The sequence below is a fragment of the Meles meles genome, chromosome 14 (assembly GCF_922984935.1).
Source record: "Meles meles chromosome 14, mMelMel3.1 paternal haplotype, whole genome shotgun sequence".
Lineage (NCBI taxonomy): Eukaryota > Metazoa > Chordata > Mammalia > Carnivora > Mustelidae > Meles > Meles meles.
The window spans coordinates 22,977,193-23,000,000 of NC_060079.1; the positions used below are offsets into that span (position 1 = coordinate 22,977,193).

At 44.2% G+C, this 22,808-nt stretch overlaps 2 protein-coding genes across 8 annotated transcripts in view; one reads left to right on the forward strand and one right to left on the reverse strand.

Moving 5' to 3' along the window:
- Positions 1–10,541, forward strand: part of INTS6 (integrator complex subunit 6) — a 110,572-nt gene extending 100,031 nt beyond the window's left edge. For 2 of the 7 annotated variants that reach the window (XR_006821476.1, XR_006821475.1), the window contains 2 exons: positions 818–1,570; positions 4,030–4,414. The gene's annotated coding sequence lies outside the window, so the exon portion shown is untranslated. Of the gene's footprint in view, positions 1–817; positions 3,365–4,029; positions 4,415–5,042; positions 5,104–10,315 lie in introns of those variants that run through there. The other 5 variants (XR_006821478.1, XR_006821479.1, XR_006821477.1 and 2 more) reach the window with 5 other exon arrangements.
- The window catches only part of SERPINE3 (serpin family E member 3), a 32,448-nt gene extending 11,271 nt beyond the window's left edge, over positions 1–21,177 (reverse strand). The window contains exons 1-5 of the mRNA XM_046028168.1: positions 20,801–21,177; positions 14,693–14,926; positions 12,838–13,038; positions 11,161–11,359; positions 3,359–3,459 (exon numbers count right to left, since the gene is read on the reverse strand). Of these exons, the coding sequence (XP_045884124.1) occupies positions 3,359–3,459; positions 11,161–11,359; positions 12,838–13,038; positions 14,693–14,926; positions 20,801–21,056 (991 nt within the window). The 5' untranslated portion in view covers positions 21,057–21,177. The remainder of the gene's footprint in view (positions 1–3,358; positions 3,460–11,160; positions 11,360–12,837; positions 13,039–14,692; positions 14,927–20,800) is intronic.
- Between the last annotated feature and the right edge of the window lie 1,631 nt (positions 21,178–22,808).

Genomic DNA, 22,808 nt, shown 5'->3' on the forward strand with positions numbered 1-22,808 from the left:
GCTTTGCCTCCCACATTCTCTTTCTCTATCTGATTCCTAAGTCTTCCCCAGGAGGCAAGACTTGAATGGATTTTCCAGAAAGTGTCCTGCAACACTGGAAGAATTGGATGTCCACCTTGGTTTTCTTTTCTTACTGGAGAAATTATAGTAGGCCTGAGATGGCACTCTTGGTGAGTGCTGTGCCCGCCTGGAGGAGGAGTGATACAGACCAAGTGTAGCTGCTTCTTTTACCATTATAATGTGGTCTTCTCAGTCTCTGTGGTTCAGAGTGGTGCTTCAGCTTCACATCTGGGTGCTGGGATTTCCACAGTGGTGACTTGTCTATGGACAGCGGCTAGCTGGTCTTCTTAGGAGGGGTACTGAAGTTGGAAATGATCTATTTCACCATCTTGATGCCCTATTGCAGTTCTGATCAGTCATCTGGTGTGGCATAAGTTAACTTCAGTATGTAACCAAACAACTATGAGTGGTTTTCTCATTTAAGTTGTAGTAACATGGAGCTTGTAGTTCTCACTGAACAGAGATTGGAAACTAATTATTCACTTACAAAAGTCAAGAAAAAGATGTTTCTTTGACGTTTTAACTTCATGCAAAAGTAGTATTTCTTGGATTAGGAAGCATGGGTTTGTATCAAAGCCTGCTGATCCTTTTGATTGCTTAAAAAGTATATATCCAGCTGGTACCTTTTGTGTAAGTGAAACTGGAATTACTCTTAAAAGCTTTATAACATGTAGTGTCAAGGACGTCTAGGGAGAAAAATTATAACCATGGGCTCAGTTGGGCCTTGAGATGATACTGAACGAGTTTTTTTTTTCAGGCAACAGGAAAGGATTTGATACCATGAAGGAAGAGATAAGTCACTTTTAAATGGGGAAGGAGAACTTAAATGGGGAAGGAGAACTTAAGTAAAATGATTCTGGGCACTGGAACCAAATAGAAAGAAAAGGCCAAATATTCCCTGTGGTTTGAGCTTCTATCAATAGCACAAAACTGCTTCGTAACCTCATTAATTATAAGAAGGGAGACCAATATTTTCTGATGACTTATTTTCTGGCAAGCTTTCTGCTGATGCTTTGCTATATGTTAAAGAATTTTATTTCCATAAGTAAGATGTGAAGTGGGTGATAGCCACCTCAGTTTAGGAATGATGAAACTATTTGTTAGAAAGATTTAGTCACCATGTCTCTATAACTAAGTCAATAGCTCACTTAGGCAATGAAGTGACTAGTCTCTTCATTATGTTTAAAGAAGGGGATTGGAAAGCAATACTGTAGTTGGCAAACTTGATCTGTAAAGGCCAAGATATTAAATATTTTAGCAATTGCAGACTATATGCTGTCTGTTGCAACTGCCTAATTCTGCCATTGTAGCAGGAAAGCAGCCATAGATGGTCTGTAAATAAATGGGAGTGGCTGTTTCATTAAAACTTTATTTATAAAAACGGATTGGATCATTGTTTGGTGAGCCTGTGTTAGAGGAACAAAACTTTATGGAAGAAGATAACGCTGATGTGTTTTATCAGTAAGAGACATTAATTTAAGCTTCACACTTGGCACCTGCTAACTGCTGGGTAATTATTTAACAAGTTAGATACATGGGCCTGTATTTCTGCTGGTTTGAACAAATCTACATAGACTTTAAGTGCATCATAAAAAAAAGTCATGAAAAATTGTTCTTTCTAAACTAGGTTGCTTGCTATATCTTGTCATGAGAGCTTATGGGCCTTGGAAGTCTTTATCAGTAGGGGAGCTGCATGATCATGTGGGTGGGTTAAGCACAGTCCAGTCCTATTTGAGGACATAGGATTAATGGTACTTTGAGATGTACTTCTAGGACGTAAAGGCAGAGAGATTAAGAACTATGAAGAAACAATCAGTGAGTCATAGTGATCAATTGAATATATTGGTGTGGAAGAAAAAGTTAAGAATGGTCCCAAAGTTTTGAACTAGAATGATCAAAGGAAGAATGGTATCATCATCAACAAAAGGAATGCCCTAGCTAGTTCTGGAGTCACAAAAAGACACTGTGATTGGATTTTGCACATTGAGTACACTCAAGTTCATTATCCCTTCCCCTTTCCTTGACCTCTAATCCGTTCACTCTAGGCTTTCTCTTTTCCCTACAGTGTCAGATTATGCCTGTGTCACCAGGGAAAATTCCTGGTTGTGTCATTCAACCAAGTCAACAATATTTATTGGCTATCCATTGTGCACCAAGCATTGTTGGGGGCACTATGCCCAAACTTGACTATTGCTTTGCTTATCTCTTTGCATGTTTAGGTAATGAGTACAGTGCTGGTGGGTTTTAAAAAATCTAGAATAGATCCTTCCTCCTATGCTTTATTTGATAAGTAACTGCTGTTTAGCTTGTCTAGTGACATGTAACACACAAGCCAAGACTGCTTTTATGAACCAAATTCCTGTGTTTGTGTGTGTTTATGTGTGTGATCGCTTAGTAAGATTTTGAACAAGCTTTAGAAAACTGTGTGATGAGGTTCTAGCATTTAAAATGGAGAGTCTGAAGCTCATCAGGCAAAGAAAGTATTAAGGCCAATGAAAATACCTGCTACAGCACCATCTTCATACAAATAATTTATTACTATCCAGAGCAGAAACAAACCTGAGCCTTTGGAGTTAGCAATAGTTTAACTAATGGCTTCTGAGAAGATTCTACAACATAAGGTTTTGACATTCCATTCTTTTTTAATATTTGATGTAAGTTCCCTGTCAGATCATAAGCAAATACAGCTCCTATTGATTAGTAGCAACACATCTACTAGGGGCAAAGGAATTTAATAGGGACTTAGGAAAGGAGAACACTTCAGGGCAAGATTACAGGGACGTGAGTAATTTGAAGAAAGGAAGTTTCAAGGTTAGTTTATGAGAAGAGGACAGAAATGGCACAAGGAGGGCAGGAGAGGGAAGAGGTAGAAACAAAGGGCAACCGTGAGGCTAGCATGACAGTGGGAGGGCAGAATGAAGAGTTCTGTTACTGCACCGCTGTCTCTGGCATGCTCCCAGTCATGACAGGCAGAGGGAGGGTGAGTTGTATTGGGTTCTATGGCCATTGACCTCACTCTGAAGGTGGTCTCTAAAAACAGGGCTTAGAGGTCTCAAGAAACACTCCTCTCCCACAAAGTCCAACACAATTTTGGCTGTTATCCGGAGCAATAGAATATGTTAATATGTCTTATATGTTTATATAAGAATTTATATAAAGCAAAGCTTTCTTTCCTCTTTAAAATAATGTTAACTCTGACTGTACCATTGAAGCCGTGGTAGATGAAAATCCCTTAATCAAAGTATGACAAAGCTGCCCCCAAGCACAATGCCAAAAATTTTGAAAGAAGAAGTGTTACCTGAAATTCCTTTCAAGTTAGCTTTGAGTGGATCAAAAAGATCGGTGACTCCCCAAGAATTTAAAATGCTTTTTAAATTGAAATGATTTTGGATCCTGAATCTAAAAAACAAAAACAAACCATCAACTTTCATTTAAAAATCTCATTCAAAATATTTTCATACACATCACACAACTGCCAAACTCCCTAACTTGGAAGTCAGGGATCTCCAGCCTCATTTTCAGCTTTATTTTTCACTGTTCCTTCTCATAAACCCTACCCACTGACTACTCTGACCACACAGGGCTCTCTTCCACCTCTATACCTTTGCTTTTGCTGTTCTTTCCACCCCATCTCCTTTGATGGCCTTTGAGTTACTGCCATTTCCTCTAAGCTCCATTCAGTTGTTATCCCCTCCTCTCTTCTCCAGCTGTTTTGTGTCCTTTGGTTGCTAAGTCGCCATTAACACTTTGTTCTGCTCTTTCGGTGTATGGATTATTCTCCTTCCTATTACTGTTATTTTGATACCATGAACTACTTGAAAAGAGAGGATATCCCAGTCAATTCTTTATTTCCTAATAGTAACTAATTAATGAGTGCTTACAATGTACTAGACACTATGACAAGTGTTTTATGTAGATAATCTAATTTAATCTTCACATAACTATGTTATTATTATCCTCATTTTGCAGATGAGAAAACTGAAGCCTAAAGAGATTAAGACACTTGCCCAAGATGATGTAATGAACACGTGGTGGAACTCAACTCAAAGCAAGGCTGTCTGCTTGCAGAGCCTGTGCTCTTGGCGTCTACCCTTTGCTACCTCCCATGTCTTGAGGCATCTCACATAGTAGGTGCAGAAAAGAAGCTGTTGATTAACAATTAATAGAGTGTGTCATTGAATATGCTCATATTTGATAAGCCATATTTTTGTGTTTGCTGTGTTCATTGTGTATCTTTGATGCACAGGAGGGAAGAAATGCAAGTAAAAATTTTGGTTTTCCTAATAAGTCCTGAGAGCAGGAAGAATCAACACATCAACTTTGTAATATTTCTCCAAGGGCAAAGCATTTAAAATTTTACTGTTGAAGGATCCTTTTAAAGGATTGCTCATGTTATTTTTCTTTGAAAATAAAAAAAAAAAAAACATTGAAATGGAATTTAGTTGATCTTTTTCTATAAACTATGCAGAACTTGTAGGAAAGTTAAAATACTGGACAAGACCATTTAATATCAAAGATCTTCATTGCCATACAAGACAAGGTGGCCAATATTTTAAACAGAAGTATCATATTTTCTCATAAATATATGTTTTGTATCTTTAGAATAGTTTCCCAAAAAGGTACACATGTTTCCTCCAACTATGCTGACATTCTCAAAAAAATTTTGATCACCTCTTCTGAAATTTCTTAAATACTTAAAACACATCCATTTTGAAAACTCTCAATGCTGAAACATATTGGTTAAGAGCATGAATTTGGGAGTCCAATGCCAGGGATTGAATCTTGGCACAGCCTCTTACTGGCTGAGGGAACTGGGGCAAGTTACTTTACTTCTCTTTGCCTCTATTTCCTTATTTGTGAAATGAGCATCATAGCAGTGTTTAGTTATTAGATTTGTGAAGATTAAGTGAAATAATTCTTGTAAAGTGCTCTACAATGCCCAATATAGCTCATGCACTTTATTGTTCTCACTGTGGTTTTAGTGTTTCTCAGGGATATTGAGAAAAACCTCGGGGATGTTTGAAGCCAAATACACTGATTAAGGTAGGTGATAAAACTGGGTAATATTATTTTTAGTAACTAAAGATAATAGTAAAAGTGAGGTGTGACCATAAAAGGTGAGAGTGATTTTTTTTCTTGTATGGCTATAAAGGCCAGCCCAGAAGAAATGCTACAAAAATATCTTGAGTAAAAAAAATTACCCTTTACCAAATCCAGACAATGATATCATGAGAAAAGAAAACTACAGACTAATACCTCTTATGAATATAGACACAAAATCCTCAACCAAATATTAGTGAACTGAATCCAGCAAAATATAAATCCCACCATGACCAAGTGGGATTTATCCCAGGAATGCAAGGTGTGTTCAACATATGAAAATCAGTGTAAAACACCAGATTAACAGAATAAAGGACAAAGGCCACATGATCATCTCAATAAATGTAGAAAAGCATGTGGAAAAAAAGTCCCATACCCTTTCATGAAAACAAGAATTACTCAATAAACCTGGGACAGAAGGGAAATTTTTCAGTCTGCAAAAGGGCCTCTACAGAAAACCTACAGCTAACATCATACTTAATGGTGAAGACTGAATGCTTTCTGCCTAAGATCAGATATAAGAGAAAGATGTCCACTATTTCTATTTAACATTGTCCTGAGGGGCATGGAGGGCAATTATGCAAGAAAAAGAAATAAAATGCATCCAGATTAGAAAGAAAGAAGTGCACCTATCTCTACTTACAAACGACTTGATCTTGTATATATATAATCTTAAGGAATACATACACAGAGTGAAAAAATTCTTAGAATAAATGAGTTAATCAGGGTGGCAGGATATGAGACCAGGGTACAAAAGTCAACCTTTTTTTAACACTATCAATGAATAATCTGCAAATAAAATTCCATTTATAATAGCATCAAAAGGAATAAATACTTAAAATAATTTTAACAAAAAAAATACAAAACTTGTAAACTGAAAACTAAAAAAAATAATGAAAGGAACCTAAGGAGCACATAAATAAAATGAAAAGAGTGCTGTGTTCACAGATTGGAATAGTTAATATTGTTAGCAGTATTCCCAAATTGATGTACACATTAAACACAATCATCATCAAAATCTCAGCTGCCTTTTTTGCAGAAACTGATGAGCTGATCCTAAAATTCATATGAAAATGTATGGGACTCAGACTAGCCAAAACAATCTTGAAAAAAGAAGAACTAAGTTGAAGGGCTAACACTTCCTGAATTCTAAACATTATAGTAATTAAGATGGTGTCACACTGACTAAAGTATAGACATTTGTGCCTATAGAATAAAGATTTTATTTATTTATTTGATAGAGAGAGATCACAAGTAGGCAGAGAGGCAGGCAGAGAGAGAGGGGAAGGAAGCAGGCTCCCTGCTGAGCAGAGAGCCCAATGTGGGGCTCGATCCCAGGACCCTGGGATCATGACCTGAGCCAAAGGCAGAGGCTTTAACCCACTGAGCCACCAGGCACCCCTGTGCCTATAGAATAGAACTGAAACTAAATCCATTGAAATAAACCCATTAATTTACAGTCAATTAATTTAAACAAAGGTATCCAGAAAATTCAATGGAGAAAGAATAGTCTTCTCAATTAATGGTGCTGGGACAACTGGATAACCACATGCAAAGAATGAAATTGGACCTCTACCTCATAATACATACAAAAATTAATTTAAAATACAAGAGCTAAAACTAAAAATTCCTAGAAAAACATAGACATAGGTCTTTGTAACCTGGCTTAGGCAATGGTTTCTTAGAAATGACATCAAAGAAACACAAGAAATAAAAGAAAAAATAAATCAACTGAACCTCATTAAAATGAAAAACTCTTCTGCTTCAAAGGACACCATCAAGAAAGTGAAAAGACAACCCACAAAATGGGAGAAAATATTTGCAAATCATAAATCTAATAAGGGGGGGTGCCTGGGTGGCTCAGTGGGTTAAAGCCTCTGCCTTCAGCCCCGATCATGGTCTCAGGGGTCGTGGGATCGAGCCCCACATCGGGCTCTCTGCTCAGCAGGGAACCTGCTTCCTCCTCTCGCTCTCTCTGCCTGCCTCTCTGCCTACTTGTGATCTCTGTCTGTCAAAAAAATAAATAAAATCTTAAAAAAAATAAATCTAATAAGGGACTAGCATCCAAAATATATAAAGCACTATCACAAGTCAGCAGTAAAGACAACCAATTTAGAAGTGGAGAAGAAATTCAAATAGCTATTTCTTCAAAAAAGATGTGTAAATGGCCAGAAAGCTGATGAAAATATGCTTGACATCATCGGTTATTAGGGAAATGCAAATGAAAGTCACCATGGAAACCACCTCACACCCAACTAGGATGGCTATAAGAAAAAATGGGGGTTTTCTTCTCCTATAGCTGTTGTTATACACTGTTGTGAGGTTAGACAGGTTGCAGCCACCTTGCCTCCGACCTGAGGGAGAAGCCAAAACACAGAGAAGGGCATCGCTGGAGGGCAAGGGGGGTTAGTGAATCCTACCAATGTAACTAATGTAACTAAGAATAACTATGTAGTTTCTGAATGTAAACACTATAACATCTCTACTTTTTAATCCTTCCCTCCATTCAGAGAGGCTTAAAAAAAAAAAAAAACGGTAGTAAAATATACACCACATAGAATTTTACCATTTTAAGGACATTATTCAGTAGCATGAAGTATATTCACATTGTTATCCAACCACCACTATTCACTCTGAAACTTTCATCAAACCAAACTGAAACTCTGTACTGCCACACATCCCACATGAAGAGGGACTTATCAAAAAGGATGGACGATAACAAGTGTTGACAAGAGTATGGAAAAACTGGAAGCTCATAGATTGCTGGTGGGAATGTAAAGTGGTATAGCCCCTTGGAAAACTGGTAGGTCCTCAAGGTGTAAAATGTAGAGTTAACACAAGACTCGGTATTTCCATTCCTAGGTATATAACCAAGAAACCTGAGAACCTATACCCACACAAAAATGTGCACATCAATGTATTTCAGAAGCCAAAAAGTAAAAACATGCCAAAAGTTTCCTGGCACTTACATGTCTATAGACCAATGAATGGATAAAGCAAAACGTTGAAGATCCATTCGATAGGAAATTATTCCATCATAAAAAAGAATGAAGTACTGATGTACCACTGCGACAAGGATGAACCTTGAAAACATTATGCTCAGTGAGAGCAGCCAGATGTAGAAGGCTACATGTTGTACAATTTCATTTATATGAAATGTATGGAACAGACAAGTCCATTGAGAATGGAAGTAGATTAGTGGTTGCCTAGGACACTAGTGAGGAGAAGGAACGTGGAGGGACTACTAATGGGCACAGTTTCCTTTAGAGGTGATGAAAATGTTCTGAAATTAAATAGTGCTGATGGTTGCACAGCTTTGCCAATATACTAAAAACCTCTGAATTGTATGCTTTAAAAGAATGAATTTTATGGTTAGGTGAATTATATCTTAATTTGTTAAAAAAGAAAGAGGGCACCTGTGTGGCTCACTGGGTTAAGCCTCTGCCTTTGGCTCAGGTCATGATCTCAGGGTCCTGGGATCGAGCCCCTCATCTGGCTCTCTGGTCAGTGGGGAGCCTTCTTCTCCCTTTCCCCCTCTACCTGCCTCTCTGTCTGCTTGTGATCTCTCTCTCTCTCTGTCAAATAAATAAATAAATAAATATACCTTAAAAGAAAAAAAAAAGAAAACACCCATAGAAAAGCATAATCCACACATGACGATGATTAGTAGCCCTTTGAAAGGAAGGCCAAAACTTCTGAATATACAAGATCTGGTGGATTTTTAAAATACTTATAAGAAACAAAGAGAAAATGAGATGCATACAAAAAACCCCAGACTCTTAAATACAGAGAAAAAACTGGTGGTTGCCAGAGGGGAGGTGGGTGGAGGGTGGGTGAAATAAGTGATGGGGATTAAAAGTACATTTTTGATGATGAACACTGAATAATGTATAGAATTTGTGATTCATTACACTATACACCTGAAACTGTAACACCGTATGTTAATTATATTCAATAAAAAAACACTATGTCACTTCTATTGTCAGAAAAGAAATGCTCATGTTTAGCTTCCTACTATGTCGATCTAATAACCAAATGTTGTACTCATTAAACAAATATATATTTGACATTATTAGTCTTTTGTGGGGCATTACATTATTATGGATATAAATGACCTTTGTTAGCACTTGTTGGCTTTCTTGATTATTCTTTTGGTTAACTAATATCCCTAATGAAGACTAATTGTCCCTATACATTTTATTTTATTTCTTCATAAATAAAATATTACTTTGGAAGCTAGACATCATCATTCATCCAGAATCTACTACTACACTGTTTGGGGATGTTTAACCCCAAGGCATACCTCAATGCCACACGATTTTTGCATTGCTACCCACAGGGTGCGGAAGTTTTTGCTCTTGCTACATGGAAAATGCAGGCTGGCTATAAAGCAGATCATGTTAAATGATGAATCAATGATCTGCAGAACTAGAGGTACGTTCTTGTCCAAAACATGATTTGTGTCTACCATGGTCCAACGTTTTGTACCCAAATTTAGACCTAAAACCTTGTTTTAATTCTTTCTCTATGTATTCCTTCAAGGGTTTGAAGTTGTTTCTTTACTTGGTGAATTTTGCTTGTGAAACAGCCTCATTTTCCTAAAACCTTCTGGATGGCAGACTCCGTAGTCTAAGGGAGATAAAAAAGAAATCTATCGGGACAAGGTCAAGTGTTAATTCATATTGCGTGTTGTTATGATCTCTGCAGCCCCATCCTGTCCCTGTCTTTGGGGTGTTTCAGATCATTCTGAAGGTGGAATCAGACAGTGGAGGCCTCTTAAAGGAGCTGGGCATCTTGCTAGGGCTTATTCCTCACAGCAGCCGCTCCAGGATGAGGACAGCCATCTGTCCCCTCATTCTGAAGAGACTGACAGATTCCTGCACCGGGTTGCACTGTCCACTTTTTACATCAAAAGCGCCTCTTCCTTCTCTGAGCTTCTCTCAAACAGAACAGAAATACTAGGGTTGCTTCTGTTCCCTGCTGGAGATCTGCTGTCATCCTGTCTTTCTGCTTTCATTTGGGGTCCAGATATTTGGTTTGGAGAGACACAGGCTTTCTCTTAGATTTATGTTCACCTTCTTCCCTGGTTATGCCAGATCCCACTTTAGACCTTGGCTTAACTCACTGGATATCTCTTTGTGTGTTTTTATTTCAGAGTCTGGGCTTATTTTTAACTCCTCGAAGGAGCACTGCCAAGACCACAGGCCCAGTGGTGCTGAGGGCCTGGACAGCAGAGAAGGCCAAAGTGGCCAGCAGGAAGGAGCATGAAGAATCTGTATCCCAAGCCCTCGGACAACAGTCCTTGTTTGATGCTGGTCTACAAGTTCACTTTGATTTCCCAAATGTACCAGAGAAGCTCATCATTGAAAGAATTTCAATACGGAATTCTTTGTCAAGTAATGAGCTTTGGAAAAGCAAAATCTAGAACCATCATTTAACTTTTTAACAATTTGTATTTGTACCTATTGGGTTTTCTTAAAGAAAGGCTCAACTCTATTGAGAGAGAAGGAGAACCTTCAGCACAGAGACTACAAGTCTTGCATTTTTTTACACCTTAATTTGCCTTCCGATCAGAATTATATTGGCATTTGCTCAATGACATAAACTATCTTGCATCTTTGGTTTTGGGAAAATGACAGTTGTATACTCTTAGGATGTGGTAAGATTTGGGGCAACTTCCTCCAAGGTAACTGTACTGTTCTTCTTTCCCTGCTCAGAGAACTGGTTGTAGCATGAAGCCTGGGGCCTCCACTCTGGCCCAGTAAAGGCAGAGTATCTTCTCTTGAGAAGACCCCAGGAAATTAAGTCTGTTCTATCCGCATCATGAGCTAGTCAGCAGAAACTCTGACCTGGACCCCAACTCTAGGGTCGCTCCTCCTTGTTCCTAACCTCTAGGGGTACACTAGACAAGTGGTCCCAATGGTTAAGGACAGACTCCAGAGTCAGACCACCTGGGTTCTCTAATGCAGAGCATCCTGTTAGGACGAGGCGGCCACTCACCTGGGCAGGAACACATCCATTCTGGCTCTCCTGAGGCTGGAGGTCCAGACGTGGAGAATGGTGGCTGTGAGGTGTGGCTCAATGAGGCTCAGTGGGGTGTCTTTGTCACGTGGCAGAACCAGGAGCAGACTCACTGTACTTCCCAGGTAAGGCAGCTCTAGCACCCTCACCTGGTGGCCTGCAGGGTCCTGGAACTGACCTGGGGGTTCGGGGGGGGGCGGGGATTAGTTCCGTCCCAGGAACTGGGGAAGGGCCATCTCACAGAGCGGGAAACAATACACTTTACTAATAGGTGTCTGTGTCACCCTCCAGAAGCCGTTGAGGCCAAAGACTGTCACCTTTTCTGATCTTAAGACCTAGAATTTCCAGGATACTCTTGTAGGTCTTGAGTCACGGGGCCTGCAGTGTCTGGGTCCGGTGGGGATGATGGCACATGAGAGAGCCATCTACTGTCTTTTTTGTTTGTTTTTTAAATTCTTTTTTTTTTTTTTAAGACTTTATTTATTTCAGGGAGAGAACAAATGAGAGAGAGCATGAACGGGAGAAGGGAGAGGGAAAAACACTCCCCAGCAGGGAGCCTGATGTGGGGGTTGATCCCTGAACCCTGGGATCATAACCCGAGTTGAAGGCAGATGCTTAAGGCACTGAGCCACCCAGGTGCCCTGTCTTAAAGGGGAAGCCATTCCAATCCTGGCCATTTGTGGCCATGTGGGGACCCAGGCCCTTCGTGCTAGATCGTTCTATCAACAAAAGCTCTAAACCCATAAAATTGGGAAATTTTATGCAGCAGACAATCAGATCAACCAGCATGGGTCACAGCAGCAATGGGGAAAACTTTGGGAACAAGAACTATAATAGTCATAAATACATATTTACTTATCTGGTTGACGTTCTTTCCGCTCTCACCTTACTTGACCTCAGTTAATAATTACTGGATGAATAAACAAATGATTAAATTGTGACGAGCACTCACAAAGCTTCCTGCATGGAATTGAAGCAGGATGACAGCAAGTTTTCTAAACGCCAGAGTTCCTAAAACACTGTCTCACTGGCTTTTCCCTGAATGGGAACAGAATTAGTCCCAGAGTTGGAAGGGCTGAGCCTGCAAATGAGGGCTGGGAGAGAGGTGTGTGCGGACAGGCAGCTGGGTCCCTTGTCTTCTGACCTTGCCTTGCTGGGACTCCATGGAGACATCCGCAGGAGCCAGCCTGTGGCGGGGGTGGGGGGGGCTCCTGGCACTGGGTCGGCACCTGCACCCCAGTGGGCTGGAATGAGTGACCATCCCAGCAGGGCGGGGTGATAGATGTCAGGTCCACGGTGGGGGTGGGGGTGGCGCTCAAGAGAGCTTTCTAGACTGAACTCTCAATCTTCTGCATTATGTCAGCACCAAACCGTGAACGGCTCTTCATTTTATGGGGGTGCCTGCCAGGGCGGGTGCCTGCCGGGGCTGTGCAGCGTGAAATTAGGTCGTCTCCCCCCACCCCCTGCTTCCTCACTGTCCTCTCTGGGTTTTCCAGCCCCCTGGGCTCTCCTCACTCCGCACACACCTCACCGCGGAGGGAAGGCAGAGAAACACTGCGGCTCCTTCTAGATCACCTACTGCCCTCCTCTCCCCGCCCATATTACTTCCGTGTTCCTCTCATGGAAGATGGCCCTGCTGGTGGGGAAGGAGCTCACCGTAGTTGACCTCGGCCATTTGGTACATCATGGGGACCTGGAGGACGAGGCCCTGGGCGCTGGTGAAAGGCAGGAGCTGGGTGTCCCTAGAGGAGAATCTCTGCCGCCAAGTACTTTGGAAGGACATGGTGCTCACTAGTGCAAGCTGGGCCAGGCCTGCCCCGCCACCATGCTCCCACGTTGGACCACCTGGGTCATCACCTGCAAGCGAGAGAGTGATGGTGTTGCTGAGACCGGCGTACCTGTCCCAGCGGGTTCCAGGGCATCCCTGAGCTTGGGTTTGTGGCCTGCTTGTCAGTATCATTAGTTGGGGGATTACAGGAGTTGTAACTAGCTGTTGCTGAAGACCATGCTTTTATCCTTTGCAAAGCAGGTTGGAGGTTCCCGTTGGTCCTGGCTGGGCATTTCCCAGGGGCCTTAGGTACATACTGCCCAGTGGGCCTGGGAGGCGCACTGGGTGCTGTGGCTGGGCTGCTGCATGGTGTACCCCCCTCCTCTTCCCGCCCACCTAACCCCCCCCCCCCCACCCCTGCTGCTGGGACTCATCCCTGGCAGAGTCTTGCTTAGACAGTAACATCCAGGGCACAGTCTTCAAACTCCATGCATTACCGGAGAGAAGACAGCAGGCTCCGCGATGGCTGTTGCCTCGGCCCTTTATTAATAAAAACAGATATTGTGCTCTGTTTGAAATGCTTTAACAAACCCTCACCGACACCTCCCATCAATTCAATTGTTATTCCCAGTTTTATAGAGGGGGCACCGAAGCCTGGAGAAGTTGTCCCAGGTCACATATGTGTGAGTGGCCAAGCCACAAACCACCCAGCTGCTCAAGACAGAGACCTTGGATTTGAACCCAAGCAGCCCGGCCCCAGACTCCAGGCTCTTCCCTGGCCCGCCCTTTTCCATGGGGGACAATCACCGGGGGGCTGACCGCAGCTGTGTGGTCTTGTCCCACCCCCACCCCACAGCATAGTGAATTAAACACTTTTAAGTACACTGAAAAGACGTTGGGAAGCACTGAAGAAAACTGACAGAGGGGGAGTTATTGATAAATTGATATATCTTGAACATTCTCCCTATTTCTGTGTAACCCTTGTAATTATCAGGAATGCTAGAGGCAGACGGCCTGGGCTGGGATCCTGGCTCTGTGCCTCAGTCCCTCTACCTGTAAACTAGGGGCAAGAACAGCACCTATCTCCTGGGATTGCTATGAGGATAAGCAGAGATAACGAACACAGTGCACTTAGAAAAGTGTTAAATCAGTAAACGGATCCTCAGTAAGTGTACTAATTTTCACCATCTTTGCTAATTCCAATTGCATGATATGTAGGTCCTATAATTCATGGAATTATCCCCAACTTCTGGGCAGTTAGGTTATTTCTAAGTGTTTTCCTTCGATAACATTTCTTGAAGACATTGGAGCCCCATATCTTATTACATGTAACTTTTTCTTCGCTTGAATTCCAAGAACTTTTTTGGCTCCTACTTTATTTTGCTGTCACAGAAATTAATTGTAGATGATAGCAGAGCTGGGGTGGGGGGGAGATGGTCAAGGATTCACCTCAGAGAACGGGTGCATACAGCAAAGCCTGCAGGGCTCCCCTGGAGGTAGGAGGCTCTGAAGAGCTCCCTTCTGCGTGTGCTTATGGGGAGATAAGCAGAAGGAGGCCAAATGTCAGCTTGCTTGCTTCATAGAGCATGTCATTTAAGGGTAGGGTCTCCCAGGAGAACAAACTTCTGTTGCAATCGAGGGTGACCTGAGTATCCATCCATGTGGCTTCTGACCAGCAAGGCCTGGTACCTGTGTTCATAGCCCTCCGACATCAGCCTCACCGAGGTGAATGGTTTCTTTTACCTGCGATCTTCCTGGAGGCCCATTCCTTGGCCTGCATGCCGGTGCCGCTGGATTCACTGAGGTGGACTGGCTCCACGCTGCTGTTGGCCCACCGGGAGATCTGCTCCACAAAGCAGGGGGAGACTGGCGTTCCGGCTTGCACAAAAAGGGTGCAGGCCAGCTCCATCCTGGTGCCTTGGCCGGAGGTGGGCAGTGTGGTGTAAGCAGTGCGTAAGATCTCTTTCACCCTTCGGTCTGGGAAAAAGGTGTTGGGAGAAATGGACAGCGGTGAGTGTAGGTAAGGAGTTACACCATCTTTCTTTATGCAGTGCACGGAAGTGGGGCCTCAGCAACCCCACTCTCGTCTCACAGGCTCATCTACCAATTACAGTCTATTTGCATAAGTCATGACTAAATTGCCCAGGAATTGGCCTGGATCCACAGACGAAAAGCTGGGGGAAGGGGGGAAGCCATGCAAGATGTGTGAGAAATCAAACCGGGATCAAGTCAAATAGAAAATCACTACCAACACCCCAGAGACTCTCCCTCCCTAACTTTTTGAGTCAGACACGTTGAGCAGACATCATGAGAGTACAGAGGGCTGGGAAAGCTGCTGGTCTGATGTGCAGGGCGGTGGGGCTTCAAATATTTAAGAAGTCAGTCGATTAGCGGGAGCGTCATAAATAACAATGACAGACAGTGGCCACGATGTCGAATTGTTCATGTATCTTGTACAGGGCCTTACATCCATTCTCGCGACTGCATGTCGTAAGTCAGAGGGATGTTTAGATGTGGCCTCTTTTAGAATGATGCATTTAAAAAAAAAAAAGATTTTATTTATTCATTTGACAGACAGAGATCACAAGCAGGCAGAGAGGCAGGCAGAGAGAGAGGAAGGGAAGCAGGCTCCCCGCCGAGCAGAGAGCCCGATGCGGGGCTTGATCCCAGGACCCTGAGATCATGATGTGAGCTGAAGGCAGAGGCTTTAACCCTCTGAGCCACCCAGGTGCCCCTAGAATGATGCTTTCGATGTGAGAAACACAGTGGAAAGGTAAGAACGCCTCCCATCCCCATCTCCCTAAGAACCAGTGGACAGGGGCGCCTGGGTGGCTCAGTGGGTTAAAGCCTCTGCCTTTCAATCAGGTCATGATCCCAGGGTCCTGGGATCGAGCCCCGCATCGGGCTCTCTGCTTAGCGGGGAGTCTGCTTCCTCCTCTCTCTCTCTCTGACTGCCTCTCTCCCTACTTGTGATCTCTGTCTGTCAAATAAATAAATAAAATCTTAAAAAAAAAAAAAAAAGAACCAGTGGACAGCTGGAACTATTAATGTCAGCAAGAACCTGCAAGAACATTTAGGACATAATTAGCACTTGTGAGAGTCGATAGTTTCCACCTACTTAGATGGTGGCTGGACTTCTATTTATTTATGATTTACACAGGAGATTGCTTCTTTCTCTCCATAACCAATAGCGGATTTCTTTTTCACGATATTCCCAGGCTGTGGCTTTTAGTCTCCCCTAGGAGAGACTCCGGAGCTGGAGCGGGGCATCTCACCCACTGGTGAGTCAGAGCACAGCTGAGTATCCGGGGCTGCCCCAGACACATGGAAGCTGGACTTTGCCAGCAGTCAGGTCCCCATCCTGAGGCTGCTTCTGGAACAAAGCCCTTTCCTTGTCCCATTTGCCTTCCCTTCTTCTTAGGCACAGCCCTGTGGCTATCCACAACCTGGCCCTGGGTTACCCCTTTCTCCTGCACTGCCCTGTCCTGGCTCCCCTAGGGCACATGTTGGAAGGAGTCTCTGACGTAGCTTGGGGTCCCTCCACTCTACCACCTGCTATATGTCAGAGGCCAGGCCAGGGGAGGGCAGCAAACTCCTCAAGTTGCTCGGCCAAAGTTCTCTGGAGGCGCACAGGACCCAGAATACACCCTGGCCAGGGCCTCTGCCACAGGCCTACAGATCACTGCTGCGGACAGATCTCACTTACCCAGAAAACTTTCATGAGCAAAGCTACTTCTTAGAATCCGTAACTGTGACTTGGCTTATATATCTTGTGAATTGCAGCCTAACTCCAGGGCTCTTATTTCATTTTATTTTTAAAAATATTTTATTTATTTATTTGAGAGACAGAGAATGAGAGAGAGAGCATGAGAAGGAGAATGGTAGGAGGGAGAAGCAGACTCCCTGCTGATCCTGGGACTCCAGGATCATGACCTGAGCTGAAGGCAGTCGCTTAACCAACTGAGCCACCCAGGAGCCCCACAGGGTTCTTATTTCAATGAAAAAAGAAATGAATGGAAAAAATACTTACTGCCAGATTTTCCTCACTGAAGGAGGTCACGTGTATTTATAAAACCATGTCCCTGTAAAACGTTGTTCTGCAGGGACAATGTGAGACAATGTGAGACACTTCACTGGTCCACAGTGTAGTGTGACCTGTTCTCTGTCCTCTCACCCAATCCGAGCCCAGAGACCAGATGTTCTTTTATCCGGAAACGTTAAAGGAGCAGTGCAAATTGGCTGGAGAAAGCTTTTCTCCACCTGAGACTGCCCGTTTGCACATGAGACGGGCTTTTCTAGATGCTGCTGGAATTTACGTCTCCGGTGTGAGAGCCGCTGACGGTGTTCACAGACTCAGGGCAACGTTCACCATCCCACTGAATCCTCTCAGCGAGCCTGTGACTTCACTGCTATTGTGATCCCCATTTCTAGACAAAGGAGCTGGGCCCAGACAAACGGATAAGCTTGCTCAGTGTCACCGTGTGGTGGGAGGGGGCCCTTCAGCACCCCGCTGCCCGTCGGTGAAGGACAGGACCCTCTGCTCTGCTCCAGAGAGGTCCCTTTCTCTACGGCGCTCTGCAGCACAAAGCCTCCTGGTTGGCTGTGTTACTGTGAGTTTCCCAGGCCCTTGGCCATGACGGGGCCCAGAAGGACTGAAGATTTGAGCCAGGAGGAGCTGCTCCTCCCTGGCAGTCTTTGAGAGAGGATTGCGTTCCTGCTGGCTTCATCCCTCTCCCTCCTCATCCAGAGAGCATCCTTCTTGCTGGGGGGCAGGCTAGGTAGATCTCACAGAAGGATGTGGGAGGGGAGCGGACTGAAGGAAGGAAAGCTTTGGGCACAGTCTTAGATCAGGAATGGAGTGAGGGTGGTGCGATTGAAGAGAGGGGCTCCCAGACGGCCACAGAGTGGGAGGAACATGCTAGAAGAAGACATGGCATATTCTCATGAATTTCTCTTGCTACGGATGAGCCTTTTAGCTCATTTGTGAGGCCAGGGTGGAGAGTGCCTTCCTTTTGAGTCAATTTGCTGAACTGAACTTCCCGAAGGCGACACGGAATCTGGTGGGACCTGACTCTGTAAGGTTAATGAATATAAAATTCTCAAACTACAAACTTAGTGATGCTAATGTTTTACTTGCTAGAGAATTACAAGAGGGCTAAGTTGAGAATGGAGTCAAAAGGTTTGGATGGGTTGAGAGAATAGTGGGGATATCTCTGGTTAAAAAAGAAAAGGCCAGGCACTCATGTCTTCGTGCACCTGTGGCAAGAACATGGGATTTGGGGTCTGAGACGCTGGGAGTAGAATTCTGGCCCTGCCGCCTGCCGAGGCTTGCCAAATCGTTAACCCTTGTTTCATTTGTAAGATGGGGATTATTAATCTATGCGGTTTCTATGGGGCTCGAACGGTATAATGACTGGAAAAGTGAAATCCATACCATCATCACACAGAATTTTTTCCCAAGAGCCAGGCTGCCTTCATTTCTGAGGCTTCGGTTCTGGGCATTATTCTTGTGCTTAATAGAAAGCTGTAAAGTATCCTTTATCAGTTTACCTAGAAAAGCACCAGAACGCCCTCAAACTTGGAACATCAGGAAACTGTGTGTTACAAAGGTGGTCTTTAGGGAGACCGCTGGTGTCCGTTCTGAGTCTCACGCCGTGCTGTCTGACCAGCAGGTGGGAATCCTAGCAAAGCTCCCGGTGGTCACGTATTGGCTGGAAACGCAGGGAGAACAAGACAATGCTGACGTGCCCCACTGCAAACGTGGAGAGGTCTTTCTGTTGATTAGACAGGAACAATGCCCCAAGACCCTGGAAAGTGCCTGATGCTGCTTTTTATACATTTTTTGGGTCTGCCTTGACTTTTAAAAGGAAACCTGGGTCCGGGCGCTGACAGGTTATTTTAAACAGTGCACATGGTTCTCTGAGCTAGGTTGGGACAAACCAAAGCACAGGGGTATTCGATTAACTGCAACCCTAGAAGTGGCACACCCCTGTTGATAATTAACCATGAATCTGTAAGAAAATAAAGCAGTTTATGAGTAAGAAAAAGGGTGGGATTATGGTCCACAGGGTTGGACCACTAAGTGTTCCTGACATTTGATAATTCTCAAATGGGGTCCACGGAAATCCTGTTAATCATCATATTTGATTAGCCAGGGACCCTGACTGTACCTGATAACAGAGAAAGAACTGTAATCAGTTCCCTTTCCCTGCAGGAGACCTACACTTGCATTTCTCTCTGTCCCCGAATCCTGACTTTTGTTGAGGCTCTGTTTTTTTTGTTTTTTTTTTTTTTAGATTATTTATTTATTTATTTGACAGAGATCACAAGTAGGCTGAGAGGCAGTCGGGGGAGGGGGGAAGCAGGCTCCCCGCTGAGCAGAGAGCCCAATGTGGGGCTCCATCCCAGGACCCTGAGATCATGACCTGAGCTGAAAGCAGAGGTTTAACCCACTGAGCCACGCAGGCGCCCCGTGAGGCTCTGTTTTAAGGCTGAAATGCCTGTCTCTCTTACACATGCCTATTTATTCTGCATAACTCCGCTCAGACTCCATGTCTTCTGGGGGGCCTTCCTGACTTGCCAGTGGGCTAAATGCTTCCCTCCCCTGTACTAACTTACTTCAGATAAATACACTCACTGCCCTGCATAGAGCGGTGTTTCTGTGTGCGTCCTTCCTATGAGACTGAGCCACTGGTGTTCAGAGTTTTCCTTGTGTCTCTGGATGCTGAGATCCTAGCACAGCACCTGCAACAGGCGCTCAGGGGGACTTGATGGATTGCCTTGTACTGAATCTAACGTGGCTGAAGAATGGTCTGTGGGGATGTACATTTCTGTGATACTCTCGTTGAGAAAAATGAAGCTGACCGGCAGCATCATGAGAGTGGTTTTGGCAGGGGACAGGGCATGGATGGAGGGGGATGGGATGTACAGCTGGTGCCTTGTGGCCCGGCATCTTCAGGGTTAACCTTCACTTGCCACCTCCAGGTTCGAGCTCCAGGGAAGCTCTCACCCAGTCTGTGTGGGTATTAGTTCTTATACTCTCTGGAAGATATTAATTTATGCAGTTGCAACCCCCATCCTTTTTTATTGCTACCTTATTGCAAGATGGGGAAGCCAAAGCTATGTGCATGAGAGTCTGTGTTTAGCATGGGGCTGGTGGCTGGGCCCCGGGGCCAGCCATGCAGCCAGAGGCGCTGAATGCAGGCTAGCTGTGGTTGACCAGGCGTTCACAAGCCTTGGGCCGCTGCCGGCAGAGCTGCTCCAGACTCTGTAATCACAGGGGTATGTTGGCAGCGGTGGCACTGGCTAGAAATCACAGGGTTATGAAAGCAGCTGGGTCAAGGGCAGGGGCTCTGGAACCAGACAACTTGGGCTTGAGTCTCAAGTGTGCTACTTACTAGATGTGTGACCTTGGGCAAGTGGCTGAAGCTCTCGGTGTCTGTTTGCTCAACTCTCAAATAGGCATGATTTAGAATTTCTCTCAAGGTTTAGCAATTGTATATGGTTTCTCTGAGCATCAGAACCGATGATGACAATTATGTTGTGACAATTAATTAAATTACATTAAATTACAAGGTTTTTGGACACTTCCTGGCACTTGGTAGGCTCTGCAGAAGGGCCAGTGAAATGAAATTGAAAAATCGCCATGAAACTTGAGGTTAGAATGGAAACTCAAAGATCATCAAGGGGATCGTGATCCAAAGTTTGAAGGCCGCCTACGGTCACCTTTGTCTACTGGCAGTCATCTGGTGCCAGCCGCTGGATTCAGAGATACCCCACCTCCTGAGGGAGCCTGAGCGGGAGGGGGAGTGGGAGCAGCAGAGTGAACGGGAGCGTGAGCAGCCCTCTTACCATGGACAGTGTAGCCCAGCACCTGTACCAGCTGCTGGCCGGTGTTCCCTTGGGCTCCAAACTGCAGGATCTCCAGTGGGAGGGACACGCCGGCAGGAGAAATGACAACGTTGGTTCCATTTCTAGGGGCTGCCGCGTCCTGGTAGAGGCGAAGCGCAAGCTCGGTCTTCAGCAAGGTCAGGTCCTCGCGGAGGTCGCCCTGTCCTCCATGGAGGCAAGAGTGAAGCAGGAGGAGCGTAACCACAGCTGGCCACATGGAGGCTGGGAGGCTTCCTGCAGCTGGGAGGGAGGAGATGCAGGGTGAGGCAGACAGTCCCCTTCTGCAGAGAACTGGTCTGTGTTCAGGGCTGACAATGGCCGAGGGAGGTGTTCCCGGGGTCCTGCTCCTCCCCTGTCCCCAGCCTCATCCCACACCCACTGCTCTGCTGCACCCTGTTGTCTCTGCATTAGAAACACGTACCATGAAGCCACACTGTGAGCTGGAAGGCTTTTAGGCTGCTTTGTCCCTTACTAAATGTATGACCTTGGCCAAGGCTCTGGTCTGGTCAGAAGTAAACCATAGGGTTGGAAAAGAAATGTAAGAAGTACCTTCTACTCATATTTCTTGGTATTTAGCCAGCATGAATAATAATAATAATAATAACAATAATACATTACATAGAACATTACAAAAGACTTTGTATTTTCTCAGTTAATCATTGCAATAGTCTTGGAAGGTAGCTGTATTTCCAATACAAAGAGAATGAGATTTAGGGTACTTGGTGAATCATTTAAGAAAATACATGGGCTTGGAGCACCTGAGTGTATCAGTTGGTTAAGTATCTGCCTTCGGCTCAGATCATGATCCCAGGGTCCTGAGATCAAACCCCAAGGTTGGTCGGGCAGCCTCTCTTTCCAGGGGGGAGTTGATTCTCTCTCTCCCTCTGCCTGTCCCCCTGCTCGTGTGCACTATCTCTCTCAAATAAATAGATAAATAATCTAAAAAAAAAAAAAAGAAAATACAGGGGCTAATGTCCATCAATTGATGAATGGATAAGGAAGAGTTGGTGTATTTACTCAATGGGATATTATTCGGCAACAAAAAGAATGAGATTTTGCCATTGGCGATGATGAGGATGGAGCTAGAGAGTATTATGCTAAGCAAAATAAGTCAGTCAGAGAAAGACAAATATCATACAACTTCACTCATACGTGGAATTTCAGAAACAAAACAAAAAGGAGAAAAGAAGAGAGAGAAAGACAAATCAAGAAACAGGCTTTTCAATAAAAAAAAAAAAAATTAAAAGGGGCGCCTGGGTGGCTCAGTGGGTTAAAGCCTCTGCCTTCGGCTCAGGTCATGATCCCAGGGTCCTGGGATCGAGCCCCACATCGGGCTCTCTGTTCCGTGGGGAGCCTGCTTCTTCCTCTCTCTCTGCCTGCCTCTCTGCCTAGTTGTGATTTCTCTCTGTCAAATAAAAAAAATTAAAAAAAAAAAAGAAACAGGCTTTTCTTAATAGACAACTGATGGTTACCGGGGGGAGGTGGGTGGGGGAATGAGTGAAACAGGTGATGGGGATTAAGGAGGGCACTTGTGATGGGCACCGGGTGATGGATAGAAGTGCTGAATCAATATACACGTAGATAAAAGAGAGAAGACACGTGACGCAAGCCCTGGTCTCCCATGAGTGGAATATAAAACCCTAAAGATAGAAATGCACCTGAGAATATTGATACATGAGCTAATTATACCTAGAATACCAGAATTCTTGTGATGTGAACTATTCTCATAAAAAAGGCACTGTCATGGACAGTAGACTTAGACCAGTATCGCTCCTACAAAAGAATGGTACCCCTCCAAAGAAGAGAGAGCTCCAGCTGGAAATTAAAGCAAAGAAGAGAAAGGCCAAGGTGTAGTCAATGACTCTGCCTCACATAGGGCCCACAGCAGTCTCTGCTCCCTTATCTAACTTTGGTCTCAGACAGGATGGCCATTAGAGAGCCCAGTCCAAAGTCACGTCCTATGAGGAGT